The 15222-nt window shown below is 44.3% G+C and overlaps 1 protein-coding gene across 1 annotated transcript in view; it reads right to left on the minus strand.

Annotated features, from left to right (window-relative positions):
- LOC110522962 (26S proteasome non-ATPase regulatory subunit 1-like) overlaps positions 1–15222 on the minus strand; it is a 109562-nt gene that overhangs the window by 8677 nt on the left and 85663 nt on the right. The window contains exons 22-24 of the mRNA XM_090236684.1: positions 12247–12416; positions 1152–1244; positions 683–769 (exon numbers count right to left, since the gene is read on the minus strand). Coding sequence (XP_090092810.1) covers positions 683–769; positions 1152–1244; positions 12247–12416 — 350 coding nt within the window. The remainder of the gene's footprint in view (positions 1–682; positions 770–1151; positions 1245–12246; positions 12417–15222) is intronic.

Consider the following 15222-nt stretch of genomic DNA (forward strand, 5'->3'; position numbering starts at 1 on the left):
ATTTGATTTGTTTGGTGTATTCCAGCTGTGTGCTTCATGGGTCACATCAATGGTCACATCAGTGGAGAGAGGGGCTGTGGGACCCTGCCAATGCTGAGAAATAGCTGCTCCTTAAAGGGATAGTTCCCTCATTTCATATTTTGTAATAACTGCTCCTTTAAAGGGATAGTTCACTCACATTTTAATTTATCGTTTTCTTACCTTTGAAATGGTCTTCTCTGCAGTAGTCGGAACTAGAAGCACAAGCATTTCGCTCCACTCGCATTAACATCTACTAACCATGTGTATGTGACCAATAAAATGTGATTAGATTTGATTTAGTCTATGTGCCTGGAAATGACTTCTGAGGTAAGAAATCGATCGAGCAGTTTATGGATTTGGAGTGAACTACCCCTTTAAAGAGCCCTGGTACCGGGCCCAAAACGTCTCAGACTGTGGTTCAGGTCTGTGAAGCATTAGCACCTCACTATCAATTACACGGACCGTTCCTCAATTAGGCTGTTCAATATGAGCAGAGCTCTGTTTGATACGGGGGCTACAGGATTCTTGCTTGAGGATAGTTGAAAACAACTACATAGAAACTAAGACTTCATTTGAAGTTAAAAAATAATATAAAAATAGAATGTGGTCTCTAAATGGTCTCGCCGTCGTAAAAGGATGGGTTTTGTTTCCACACACTCACCACTTCCATCTTATCCTCCTCTTTCTCCTTCTTCTCCTTTTCCTTCTTCTTAGCTTTAGCTGTGATGGAGAGAAGAGCAGTAGACACATTTCATGGAGAAAGAGGGAGTGAGAGACTAAATGAAGGGAGTATTGCAATACTTTAGGCACTGAGGCCGATCCAAAAAAACGCATGAACCACAAAATACCCCGTTTTTTTATTACGTTATTATATTGTACCTCGGTTCTAAAATGAAACCAAATTTAGGCCCTAGACTGAGCAGCTAAAATAACTTGGTCTCAGACTGCGAACATGGCAATGAAATTAAAATGATGACAAAGACTTCAAAAAGGGACACTAATAACAAAACCATCCAAGAAATTGATCTCGGCTGAGGAAACTTCAGAATGGCAGCATTCAGAGTAGCAGCAAATATGACTTCAACTGATCAAAACAATGTGACATCCTTTCGCCGTTGGGGAACTCTCACCTTCTCCTTCTCTTTCTCCTTGGGCACCTCCAGGGCCGGAGGGTAGGCAAAGGTGGAGGGCTTACAGTTGGAGCGGTATTGTACCTTGGGCATCTGGATAGGGGGGGAGAGTGTGGTCAAACACCAAAAAAAAGCAATGATTGTAAAGTCCGACCCATCACTCATTGAAAAGGGATGTTCCGTTTGACTTATTCATAGACTGGTTTGACAACAAGAAACGCTGAAAACACCACCTTCTTCCTTTGGCCACATTGATACGAATACCACTCAGCATTTAAACAAAAATGAAAAAGCTATTGGTGAGCATTGTAGTTACGGTGTGTGTGTGTGTGTGTGTGTGTGTGTATATACGAGCGCATTGAGCGTTGTATCTGAAATGCGTTTTCATGGAAAGTCAGCTGTAAATAATACAAATGATTTATTTCACAGGAACAAAATAGTATAGCGCCTACTCTCTTGTCGCCAATTGATAATGCCCACAGGAAATTAATGTGTTAACATTTCCCGTCAAATTCTTAAACAGCACCATGTAGGGAGCCACCACTGACCAGAGAGGCTTTCATTTAGTTTATGTCATGTCATAACTCACTTCTGTTCTCTGCAGGGTGGTAAGTATGAGAGGGAAGGGGAACATAAAGTGCTTCTCTGGCTGTCAAAGCAGTGGGTGACTTCACCTGCGATAAAAGGCTGGCATGGAATGCCATGGCTGCAGTAGGGTGGCGCAATATGAGTGCTGGTAAACAACGTCTTCTCCTTAAGGCGCACAAAGCCACCATGCACAACTGCTGATCTGGGCAACTGCTAAGGCTGGAACAGGTGGAGGCAGGAGGGATCATTGTCTACAGTGCCTTGAAAGTATTCATACCCCTTGAAAGTATTCATACCCTTTGACTTATTCCACATTTTGTGGTTTTACAGCCTGAATTCAAAATTAAATAGATTTTTGTTTTAACTCATCTACACACAATACCATAATGACAAAGTGAAAACAGACATTTTTGCAAATTTATTGAAAATGAAATACAGAAATATCTCATTGTCAGTACATAAGTATTCACACCCCTGAGTGAATAATTTGTAGAAGGTACGTCACCGATTACAGCTGTGAGTCTTTCTGGGTAAGTCTCTAAGAGCTTTCCATACTGGGATTGTGCAACATTCTCCCATTATTCTTTTCAAAATTCTTCAAGCTCTGTTGAATTGGTTGCTGACCATTGCTAGACAACCATTTTCAGGTCTTGCCATAGGTTTCCAAGTAGATTTAAGTCAAGACTGTAATTCCTGCACTTAAACACATTCATTGTTTTCCATTATTGTGCATAGCATGATGCAGCCACCACTATGCTTGAAAATATGGAGAGTGGTACTCAGTATTGGATATGCCCCAAACATAACACTTTTTATTCAGCACAGAAAATGAATTGCTTTGGCAATTTTTTTGTAGTATTACTTTTGTGCCTTGTTGCAAACAGGATGCATGTTTTGGAATATGTGTATTATTTAAAGGCTTCCTTTTCATTCTGCCAGTTAGGTTAGTATTGTGGAGTAACTACAATGTTGTTGATTCATCCTCAGATTTCTCCCATCACAGCCATTAAACTAACTGAGTTAGGAAGGCCTCCTGTATCATTGTAGTGATTTGATACACCATCCAAAGTGTTATTATTTACTTCACCATGCTCACAGGGAACATATCCAATATGTTTTTTTACCCATCTACCAATTTAATCTACCACATCTACCCTTCTTTGCGAGGCATTGGGAAACCTCCCTGGTCTTTGTGGTTGAATCTGTGTTTGAAATTCACTGCTCGACTGAGGGCCCTTGCAGATAACTGTATTATAGGTCGACCCATTATGATTTTTCAACGCCGATACCGATTGTTGGAGGACAAAACAAAGCCGATACCGATTAATTGGCCAATTTTTTAAATGTATTTGTAATAATGACATTTACAACAATACTGAATGAACACTTATTTTAACTTAATATAATACATCAAAATCAATTTAGCCTCAAATAAATAATGAAACATTTTCAATTTAGTTTAAATATTGCAAAAACTAAGTGTTGGAGAAGAAAGTAAAAGTGCAATATGTGCCATGTAAGAAAGCTAACGTTTAAGTTCCTTGCTCAGAACATGAGAATATATGAAAGCTGGTGGTTCCTTTTAACATTAGTCTTCAATATTCCCAGGTAAGAAGATTTAGGTTGTAGTTATTGTAGGAAATATAGGACTGTTTCTCTCTATACCATTTGTATTTCATATACCTTTGACTATTGGATGTTCTTATAGGCACTTTAGTATTGCCAGTGTAACAGTATAGCTTCCGTACCTCTCCTCACTCCTACCTGGGCTCGAACCAGGAACACAACGACAACAGCCACCCTCGAAGCAGCATTACCCATGCAGAGCAAGGGGAACAACTACTCCAAGTCTCAGAGCGAGTGTCGCTTGAAACGCTATTTGCGCGCACCCCCGCTAACTAGCTAGCCATTTCTCATCACATCGTTACACCAGCCTAATCTCGGGAGTTGATAGGCTTGAAGTCAAACAGCAGAGCTGCTGGCAAAACACACAAAAGTGCTGTTTGAATGAATGCTTATGAGCCTGCTGGTGCCTACCATCGCTCAGTCAGACTGCTCTATCAAATCATAGACTTAATTATAACATAATAACACACAGAAATGCGAGCCTTGGGTCATTAATATGGTCGAACCCGGTAACTATAATCTCGAAAACAAGACGTTTATTCTTTCAGTGAAATACGGAACCGTTTCGTATTTTATCTAACGGGTGACATCCCTAAGTCTAAATACTCCTGTTACATTGCACAACCTTCAATGTTATGTCATAATTAGGTAAAATCCTGGTAAATTAGTTTGCAATGAGCCAGGCGGCCCAAACTGTTGCATATACCCTGACTCTGCGTGCAATGAACGCAAGAGAAGTGACACAATTTCACCTGGTTAATATTGCCTGCTAACCTGGATTTATTTTAGCTAAATATGCAGGTTGAAAAATATATACTTCTGTGTATTGATTTTAAGAAAGGCATTGGTGTTTATGGTTAGGTACACGTTGGAGCAACGACAGTCCTTTTTCGCGAATGCGCACTGCATCGATTATATGCAATGCAGGACACGGCAATACGCCATGTTTATGTGTTGCAAGACCAACCCATGTAGTAAGCTCCAGCGTAAAGAGAGTCATGCGCTATTGAATTTTCATACCGGAAGGAGAAACACATATTACGCATTGCATTGTTTGGTGAACGCACAGATTCAGCTGTTTATATATCAATCATTATGGCGACTAAGTCAAGTCTAGATATACAGATGTACACACAACTTTAGAATAAATTGATTGGGACGGTGAGACTGTCATGTATTGTCATGTTGTGTCTTGTTCCTGTTCTTTCTCTTCACCCTGTCTCCCTCTGCTGGTCCTATTAGGTTACCTTTTCTTCCCCTCTTTCCCCCAGCTGTTCCTTGTCTTCTCTAACTACCTCGTTCACCCCTTTTCCCACCTGTTCCCTTTTTCCCTCTGATTAGGTCTCTATATCTCTCTCTGTTCCTGCTCCTGTCTTTGTCGGATTCTCGTTTGTGTTTCTCATGCCTGAACCAGACTATCGTCGTGTTTGCTGCAACCTTGTCCTGTCCTGTCGGAATCTGCCAGTTCATCTAACCTTGTCCTGTCCTGTCGGAATCTGCCTGTCCATCTGAGCCTACATGTGTTTCGTCATTAAAGAAACTCTGTTTTGTTAATTCGCTTTTGGGTCCTCATTCACGCACCTGACAGAAGAATCCGACCAAGAATGGACCCAGCGACTTTGGATCCTCTCCACTCAGCCGTCAAGATCCAGGGAGCGATGCTAGGCAGACACGAGCAGGAATTGTCTGCTGCTCGACATGCCGTTGTGACCCTGGCCGCCCAAGTCTCCAACCTCACAGAACAGGTTCACCATCTCCGCCTCGATCCACCGGCCACTTCCAGGGCTTTCGAATCTCCGGAGCCCAGAATCAATAACCCGCCGTGTTACTCTGGGGAGCCCACTGAATGCCGCTCGTTCCTCACCCAGTGTGATATTGTGTTTTCTCTCCAGCCCAACACTTACTCCAGGAGCACTGCTCGTATCGCCTACGTCATATCTCTCCTTACTGGACGGGCTCGTGAGTGGGGCACGGCAATCTGGGAGGCAAGGGCTGAGTGTACTAACCAGTATCAGGACTTTAAGGAGGAGATGATACGGGTTTTTGATCAATCTGTTTTTGGGGAGGAAGCTTCCAGGGTCCTGTCTTCCCTATGTCAAGGTAATCGATCCATAACAGACTACTCTATTGAGTTTCGCACTCTTGCTGCCTCCAGTGACTGGAACGAGCCGGCTTTGCTCGCTCGTTTTCTGGAGGGTCTCCGCGCGGAGGTAAAGGATGAGATTCTCTCCCGGGAGGTTCCTTCCAGCGTGGATTCCTTGATTGAACTCGCTATTCGCATAGAGCGACGGGTTGATCTTCGTCACCGAGCTCGTGGAAAGGAGCTCGCGTTCTCCGTTGCCCCCCTCTCCGCATCACTACCGTCTTCCTCTGCCGGCTCGGGTGCTGAGCCTATGCAGCTGGGAGGTATCCGCATCTCGACTAAAGAGAGGGAACGGAGAATCACCAACCGCCTCTGTCTCTATTGCGGTTCCGCTGGTCATTTTGTCACTTCATGTCCAGTAAAAGCCAGAGCTCATCAGTAAGCGGAGGGCTACTGGTGAGCGCTACTACTCCTGTCTCTCCTTCAAGATCCTGCACTACCTTGTCGGTCCATCTACGCTGGACCGGTTCGTCAGCTTCCTGCAGTGCCTTGATAGACTCTGGGGCGGAGGGCTGTTTTATGGACGAGACCTGGGCTCGGGAACATGACATTCCTCTCAGACAGTTAAGGGAGCCCACGGCCTTGTTCGCTTTGGATGGTAGTCCTCTCCCCAGGATTCAGCGTGAGACGCTACCTTTAACCCTCACTGTCTCTGGTAATCATAGCGAAACCATTTATTTTTTGATTTTTCGTTCACCTTTTACACCTGTTGTTTTGGGCCATCCCTGGCTAGTTTGTCATAATCCTTCTATTAATTGGTCTAGTAATTCTATCCTCTCCTGGAATGTCTCTTGTCATGTGAAATGTTTAATGTCTGCTATCCCTCCTGTTTCCTCTGTCTCTTCTTCACAGGAGGAGCCTGGTGATTTGACAGGGGTGCCGGAGGAATATCACGATCTGCGCACGGTGTTCAGTCGGTCCAGGGCCACCTCTCTTCCTCCACACCGGTCGTATGATTGTAGTATTGATCTCCTTCCGGGAACCACTCCCCCCCGGGGTAGACTATACTCTCTGTCGGCTCCCGAACGTAAGGCTCTCGAAGATTATTTGTCTGTAGCTCTTGACGCCGGTACCATAGTCCCCTCCTCCTCTCCCGCCGGAGCGGGGTTTTTTTTTGTCAAGAAGAAGGACGGGTCTCTGCGTCCCTGCATAGATTATCGAGGGCTGAATGACATAACAGTGAAGAATCGTTATCCGCTTCCTCTTATGTCTTCAGCCTTCGAGATCCTGCAGGGAGCCAGGTTTTTCACTAAGTTGGACCTTCGTAACGCTTACCATCTCGTGCGCATCAGGGAGGGGGACGAGTGGAAGACGGCATTTAACACTCCGTTAGGGCATGTTGAATACCGGGTTCTTCCTTTCGGCCTCGCTAACGCTCCAGCTGTCTTTCAGGCATTAGTCAATGACGTCCTGAGAGACATGCTGAACATCTTTGTTTTCGTTTACCTTGACGATATCCTGATTTTTTCACCGTCACTCCAGATTCATGTTCAGCACGTTCGACGTGTCCTCCAGCGCCTTTTAGAGAATTGTCTTTTTGTGAAGGCTGAGAAGTGCACTTTTCATGCCTCCTCCGTCACATTTCTCAGTTCTGTTATTTCCGCTGAAGGCATTAAGATGGATCCCGCTAAGGTCCAAGCTGTCATTGATTGGCCCGTCCCTAAGTCACGCGTCGAGCTGCAGCGCTTTCTCGGCTTCGCGAACTTCTATCGTCGTTTCATCCGTAATTTCGGTCAGGTGGCAGCTCCTCTCACAGCCCTTACTTCTGTCAAGACGTGCTTTAAGTGGTCCGTTTCCGCCCAGGGAGCTTTCGATCTCCTCAAGAATCGTTTTACTTCCGCACCTATCCTTGTTACACCTGACGTCTCTAGACAGTTCGTTGTCGAGGTCGACGCGTCAGAGGTGGGCGTGGGAGCCATTCTTTCTCAGCGCTCCCTCTCTGACGACAAGGTCCACCCTTGCGCGTATTTTTCTCATCGCCTGTCGCCGTCGGAACGTAACTATGATGTGGGAAACCGCGAACTGCTCGCCATCCGCTTAGCCCTAGGCGAATGGCGACAGTGGTTGGAGGGGGCGACCGTTCCTTTTGTCGTTTGGACTGACCATAGGAACCTTGAGTACATCCGTTCTGCCAAACGACTTAATGCGCGTCAGGCTCGTTGGGCGCTGTTTTTCGCTCGTTTCGAGTTCGTGATTTCTTATCGTCCGGGCTCTAAGAACACCAAGCCTGATGCTTTATCTCGTCTCTTCAGTTCTTCAGTAGCCTCCACTGACCCCGAGGGGATTCTCCCTGAGGGGCGTGTTGTCGGGTTGACTGTCTGGGGAATTGAGAGACAGGTAAAGCAAGCACTCACTCACACTCCGTCGCCGCGCGCTTGTCCTAGGAACCTTCTTTTCGTTCCCGTTCCTACTCGTCTGGCCGTTCTTCAGTGGGCTCACTCTGCCAAGTTAGCCGGCCACCCTGGCGTTCGGGGTACGCTTGCTTCCATTCGCCAGCGTTTTTGGTGGCCCACCCGGGAGCATGACACGCGTCGTTTCGTGGCTGCTTGTTCGGTCTGCGCGCAGACTAAGTCCGGTAACTCCCCTCCTGCCGGCCGTCTCAGGCAGCTTCCCATTCCCTCCCGACCGTGGTCTCACATCGCCTTAGATTTTATCACCGGACTGCCTTCGTCAGCGGGGAAGACTGTTATTCTTACGGTTGTCGATAGGTTCTCTAAGGCGGCTCATTTTATTCCCCTTGCTAAGCTTCCTTCTGCTAAAGAGACGGCACAAATCATCATCGAGAATGTTTTCAGAATTCATGGCCTTCCGTCAGACGTCGTTTCGGACAGGGGTCCGCAATTCACGTCTCAATTTTGGAGGGAGTTTTGCCGTTTGATTGGGGCTTCCGTCAGTCTCTCTTCCGGCTTTCACCCCCAGTCTAACGGTCAAGCAGAACGGGCCAATCAGACTATTGGTCGCATCTTACGCAGTCTTTCTTTTCGTAACCCTGCGTCTTGGTCAGAACAGCTCCCCTGGGCAGAATACGCCCACAACTCGCTTCCTTCGTCTGCGACCGGGCTATCTCCTTTTCAGAGTAGCCTCGGGTACCAGCCTCCGCTGTTCTCGTCTCAGTTCGCCGAGTCCAGCGTCCCCTCCGCTCAGGCTTTTGTCCAACGTTGCGAGCGCACCTGGAAGAGGGTCAGGTCTGCACTTTGCCGTTATAGGGGGCAGACTGTGAGAGCCGCTAATAAGCGTAGAACTAAGGTCCTAGATATTGTCGCGGTCAGAGAGTTTCGCTCTCCACTCAGAACCTTCCCCTTAAGACAGCTTCTCGCAAGCTGACCCCGCGGTTCATTGGTCCGTTCCGTATTTCTCAGATCATTAATCCTGTCGCAGTGCGACTTCTTCTTCCGCGATATCTTCGTCGCGTCCACCCGGTCTTCCATGTCTCCTGTGTTAAGCCCGTTCTTCGCGCTCCCGCTCGTCTCCCCCCCCCCCCCCCATCCTTGTCGAGGGCGCACCTATCTACAGGGTCCGTAAGATTTTGGACATGCGTCCTCGGGGCCGTGGTCATCAGTACCTAGTGGATTGGGAGGGGTACGGTCCTGAGGAAAGGAGTTGGGTTCCCTCTCGGGACGTGCTGGACCGTTCGCTGATCGATGATTTCCTCCGTTGCCGCCAGGTTTCCTCCTCGAGTGCGCCAGGAGGCGCTCGGTGAGTGGGGGGGTACTGTCATGTATTGTCATGTTGTGTCTTGTTCCTGTTCTTTCTCTTCACCCTGTCTCCCTCTGCTGGTCGTATTAGGTTACCTTTTCTTCCCCTCTTTCCCCCAGCTGTTCCTTGTCTTCTCTAACTACCTCGTTCACCCCTTTTCCCACCTGTTCCCTTTTTCCCTCTGATTAGGTCTCTATATCTCTCTCTGTTCCTGCTCCTGTCTTTGTCGGATTCTCGTTTGTGTTTCTCATGCCTGAACCAGACTATCGTCGTGTTTGCTGCAACCTTGTCCTGTCCTGTCGGAATCTGCCAGTTCATCTAACCTTGTCCTGTCCTGTCGGAATCTGCCTGTCCATCTGAGCCTACATGTGTTTCGTCATTAAAGAAACTCTGTTTTGTTAATTCGCTTTTGGGTCCTCATTCACGCACCTGACAGAGACAGAGATTGTTGTAGGACGCTTAATTTAGCGATTGTGGAGGAATATTTTTTGAACTGGAGAGGACATCGTTTTGGACTGCTAATGCCCTTGTTTGAAATTAATAATATAAAATATTATTTGTGATTTTTATTTATTTTAGAAGCAATATATAAACATTTAATGTCATGAAATGTGAGATGCGTGTCTGCCGCCCCACCCCAACCCACATGAAATAGCCTATTTGAGGCTGTTGAGGAGAGGGCAGGACCACATCAATGGCCAAAGGTGAAATGGAGACGGTAGATACAGCTGGTCTGTCATAATATAATAGACAGTAGATCTAGCTGAAATGTCATAATATAAAAGAGACAGTAGATCTAGCAGGTAATAATAATATAATAATATATTATATATATACACAACCTTCAACTCTCTATATATATCTGTTTATTATACCTGTTGATACAGGGCTCATATGTGAAACTATTCTAACTGAACATTTTCTTTCACAGTGACACTGACTCCGAATGGGAGTGTTATCCGGTGTCCTGTGTGAATTTAAGTATGCTCTCTCTAATTCTCTCTCTCGGAGGAGGAGGACCCGAGCCCTAGGACCATGCGTCAGGACTACCTGGCATGATGACTCCTTGCTGTCCCCAGTCCACCTGGCCTTGCCACTGTTCCAGTTTCAACTGTTCTGCCTGCGGCTATGGAACCCTAAACTGTTCATTTTTACTCTTGAGGTGCTGTCCTGTTGCAACCTCTACAACCACTGATCTCCACCCGGCTGAGCCAGAAGAGGACTGGCCACCCCTCATAGCCTGGTTCCTCTCTAGGTTTTTGCCTCTCTAGGGAGTTTTTCCTAGCCACCGTGCTTCTACACCTGCATTGCTTGCTGTTTGGGGTTTTAGGCTGGGGCTATATAAATAGATTTGATTTGATAGAGGACTGAGTGTCATCCAAATATTGAAAGTATGTAAATAGTTACCCATGTTATTTTGTAAATGTATATATATACATTTTTTCCATTTTTTTTTATTTTTCATTTTTTTTTCTCCATTTTTTGGGGGTGTGTGTTAGAATACCATTTTGGTATTTTGTATATAGTTATTTGTTTCAAAATGTATACCTTCAATTTGGCCACTTGGGTACATTTGGGCTACTTGTGTGGGACACCTGGGTGACTTCATGATAAATGTCATGTAGCACTCATTTTGGAAGTTATCATTCTGAAACTTTGCACAAGTACTGTTGCCCTCTTATATTGTTCACTGAAAGTGTCCCCATAATCCTATCTGAATGTTTGTTTTATCTTGTTCATTTTAAAGAAGATGACAAACATAAAAAACGTGTTTTTTTCATTGTTTTATCTAAAACAGATCTCTTGTGTGTTATTCTCCTACATTCAATTCACATTTACACAAACTTCTGAGTGTTTTCTTTCAAATGGTACCAAGAATATGCATGGTGCTGTGCCTGAGCTACAGGCTGTTAGATTTGGGTATGTCTTTAGGCGGAAATTGCACAAAGTAGGGGGGAGCTGCAAGAGGTTATTAACAATCAGAGTATATGGTCATTTTTAGATATGAAATGATCAACTTTACCCTGTATAACGAGGACAGCAATCCCTTTGCGAGGCGCAATGCATGGCCAAAGCTGGAGGGGAAAATAATCTCACTAAAAACTTCCAAATAGTCAAAACAATTTGATTTTGGGTTGGGGGTGAAATCCCAAAAGATGCTTATACATTCATTGGCTATGTCATAGCTAATTTGTAAACATACCTATACATCTATATATAGGAGAAATGTCTTCTGGTCTGATGAAACAAAAATAGAACTGTTTGACCATAATGACCATCGTTTTGTTGGGAGGAAAACGGGGGAGGCTTGCAAGCCGAAGAACACCATCCCAACCGTGAAGCACGGGGATGGCAGCATCATGTTGTGGGGGTGCTTTGCTGCAGGAGGGACTGGTGCACTTCACAAAATAAATGGCATCATGAGGGAGTAAAATTATGTGGATATATTGAAGCAATATCTCAAGACATCAGTTAAAGTTAAAGCTTGGTCGCAAATGGGTCTTCCAAATGGACAATTTCTAAAGTTGTGGCAAAATGGCTTAAGAACAACAAAGTCAAGGTTTTGGAGTGGCCATCACAAAGCTCTGACTTCAATCCTATAGAAAATGTGTGGGCAGACCTGAAAAGGCGTGTGCGAGCAAGGAGGCCTTTACAAACCTGACTCAGTTACACCAGCTCTGTCAGGAGGAATGGGCCAAAATTCACTCAACATATTGTGGGAAGCTTGTGGAAGGCTACCCAAAACTTTTGACCCAAGTTAAACAATTTAAAGGCAATGCTACCAAATACTAATTGAGTGTACTGTATGTAAACTTCTGCCCCACTGGGAATGTGATGAAAGAAATAAAAGCTGAAATAAATAATTCTCTCTACTATTATTCTGACATTTCACATTCTTAAAATAAAAAAGGGGTGATCCTCACTGAATTCTATGTCAGGAATTGTGAAAATCTGAGTTCAAATGTAGTTGACTAAGGTATATGTAAACTTCCGACTTCAACTGCATCCTTCAGATGCACCCCACTCACACACGTTGTTTACCTTGAGGTCCTTGTTGAGCCCGATGATGGCGGTGGGGGTGAAGGCCAGGGAGAGGAAATGGGAAAGAAGGAACCAGAACCAGAACTGGGTGAATACCAGCAGGCCCACCACTGATGGCATGTGGGTGTGGCCCGTCCTCGACTGCAGCGAGATGGTGACGTTACGGCCACCTACACACACACACACACACACACACACACACACACACACACACACACACACACACACACACACACACACACACACACACACACACACACACACACACACACACACACACACACACGAAGGAGAGTTTTGACATATTCGTGATAATACAGTTGTGATAATCTTTGTGCTTTGGCAGCAATGATCTTCCACTTCAGTCAACCATAAATCAGAGAAATAGAGAGACAAAAAGACAGAATTAGGTGCAAAAGGGGGATACAATGAAACTAATCTCGTTCTCAGACACTTCCACCCAAATGCGCTAAGTGTCTGGTGGACCAAAGAGTCAAACTTGGCCTTCATCAGCCAATACAGAAAGACAGGGAGAATTGGTTTAATCTACCAACCAACCATCTCCTATAACATCTTTCCCCTAATCTTCCCCAGTATGTGTCTTGTGCACCTCGGTTATGGAGCCACGCTTCACAGTAGTGTGATTTGCAAAAATGGACAAATACAGAATTCTATAGTCACTCCAACTAATGCCAACTTTTAATTGTTGATGTCCCAGGCTTACAGTTGCATTCGGAAAGTATTCAGACCCTTTGACTTTTTCCACGTTACAGCCTTATTCTAAAATGGATTTAATAGTTTTTCCCCCACTCATCAATCTACACCAAGCCTGGGCAAAGGCCAGCCCGGGGAAAGTATACGGTCAGTGACATGATTCAATACGGGCCACGGAATCATGCTCAGATCACATAGAGAATTTGCGATAGTAAAGTTTTGAAAAACGTATGTTAGTCAAATTAAAAGCCCAATGAATACTCGCCTTTGCGTAACGATTTAAGGCCCACCGCTTGTGGGACATTTATTTTGAAGGCAAGAGTGGACATCGAAATATTTATTTATTGAGGTATCAGGGAAAGCTGTGTGCTTAATGTGCAAAGAGAGCATCGCTGTCTTGAAAGACAACTTGTCCCGACATTTCCAGATGAAGCATGCAGAAAAATATAGGAATATGGTATTCTGAGCAGAGGGAAAGTGCATTGAAAGAGTTGCTTTCTCAGTTGGAAAAATCAGCAAGGACTTTTCACAAAACTGCATTCAGCAAACGACAGAATTGCGAGAGCTAGCTATGTACTGTCCCACAAAATTGCTAAACATAGCAAGCCAATCACTGAAAATGAAATCATTACAGAATGTTTAATTGACTCTGCAGCAATACTTGCCCCGACAAGAAAGAGCGGTTTGAAAATGTTTCCCTGTCAAGACAAACAGTGACACGGCGTGTTGAGGACATTGCAGAGAATATGGAACAACAGTTGAAAGACAAGGTAAAGGATTTCACATATTTCTCCTTGGCCCTGGATGAGAGCAGTGATGCACGTGACAAGACGCAGATGTTGATATTCTTACAAGACATAACCCCAGACTTTAAAATTACAGAGGAGCTTGCTTCAGTGCAGTCAATGAAGAGCACAACCGCAGGGAAACATTTATTGGAAGAGGTTTTGAAAAGTTATCCAGTGTGACCACTGATGGGTGCCCAAACTTGACAGGAAAAAACATTGGTCTTTTGAAAAGGATACAAGATCAAGCAGCTGAGCTGAAACCAGATAAGAAAATTATTTTCCTGCATTGCATTATTCATTTGGTGCTGCTCTGTAAATGTGTTCTGAAAATTAGCCATGTTGTGGATACAGTCAGTAAAGTGGTAAACTTCAAAAGAGCAAAATCTTTAAAATCACAGACAGTTTGTCTCACTGTTGGATGAGACAGTCAGGTCATGCAGATCTCCCCTGCCACACAAATGTGAGATGGCTGAGTTTGGGGAAGGTGCTTAAAAGGGTGTGGGACCTGAAGTCAGAGATTGCTGAGTTTTTGCAAATGAAAGGAAAATGTGGATTTCCCTCAGTTACAAGATAAAGAATGGTTGGCTGATTTTGCCTTCACCGTGGCCCCCATGAATGAACTGAATTCCAAACTACAAGGGAAGGGTCTTTTTGCACATCAGATGTACAGCCTTGTCAAAGCCTTCAAGGGAAACTTACTCCTCCTGACCCGCCAAGTAGAAGTCAACAATCTCACCCAACTTCCAACACTACTAGTCTGTTCTAAAGGTCGACCGATTATGATTTTTCAACACCGATACCGATTATTGGAGGACCAAAAAAAGAAGATACCGATTAATTGGCCGATTTTTATATATACATTTGTAATAAAGACAATTACAACAATGCTGTTAATATAATACATAAATAAAATCTATTTAGTCTCAAATAAATAATGAAACATTCTCAATTTAGTTTAAATAATGCAAAAACAAAGTGTTGGAGAAGAAAATAAAAGTACAATATGTGCCAGGTAACGTTTAACGTTTAAGTTCCTTGCTCAGAACATATGAAAGCTGGTGGTTCAATATTCCCAGTTAAGTTAAGAAGTTTTAGGTTGTAGTTATTATAAGAATTATGACGCGTTGACTATTTCTTTCTATACCATGTGTATTTCATATGCCTTTGACTATTGTATGTTCTAATAGCCACTTTAACATTGCCAGCCTAATCTTAGGAGTTGATAGGCTTGAAGTCCCAAACAGCGCTGTGAAGCAAGCATTGCTAAGAGCTGCTGGCAAACACTAAAGATTGAATGAATGCTTACAAGCCTGCTGCCGCCTACCAATGCTCAGTCAGACTGCTCTATCAAATCATAGACGTAATTATAATAAACACAGCAATACAAGCCGTTGGTCATTAATATCATCAAATCATGAAGAAACTATCATTTCGTAAATAAAATGTTAATTCTATCAGTCAAATACGGAACAGT

The sequence above is a fragment of the Oncorhynchus mykiss genome, chromosome 5 (genome assembly GCF_057628025.1).
Source record: "Oncorhynchus mykiss isolate SJ-2025 chromosome 5, ASM5762802v1, whole genome shotgun sequence".
Taxonomy (NCBI): domain Eukaryota; kingdom Metazoa; phylum Chordata; class Actinopteri; order Salmoniformes; family Salmonidae; genus Oncorhynchus; species Oncorhynchus mykiss.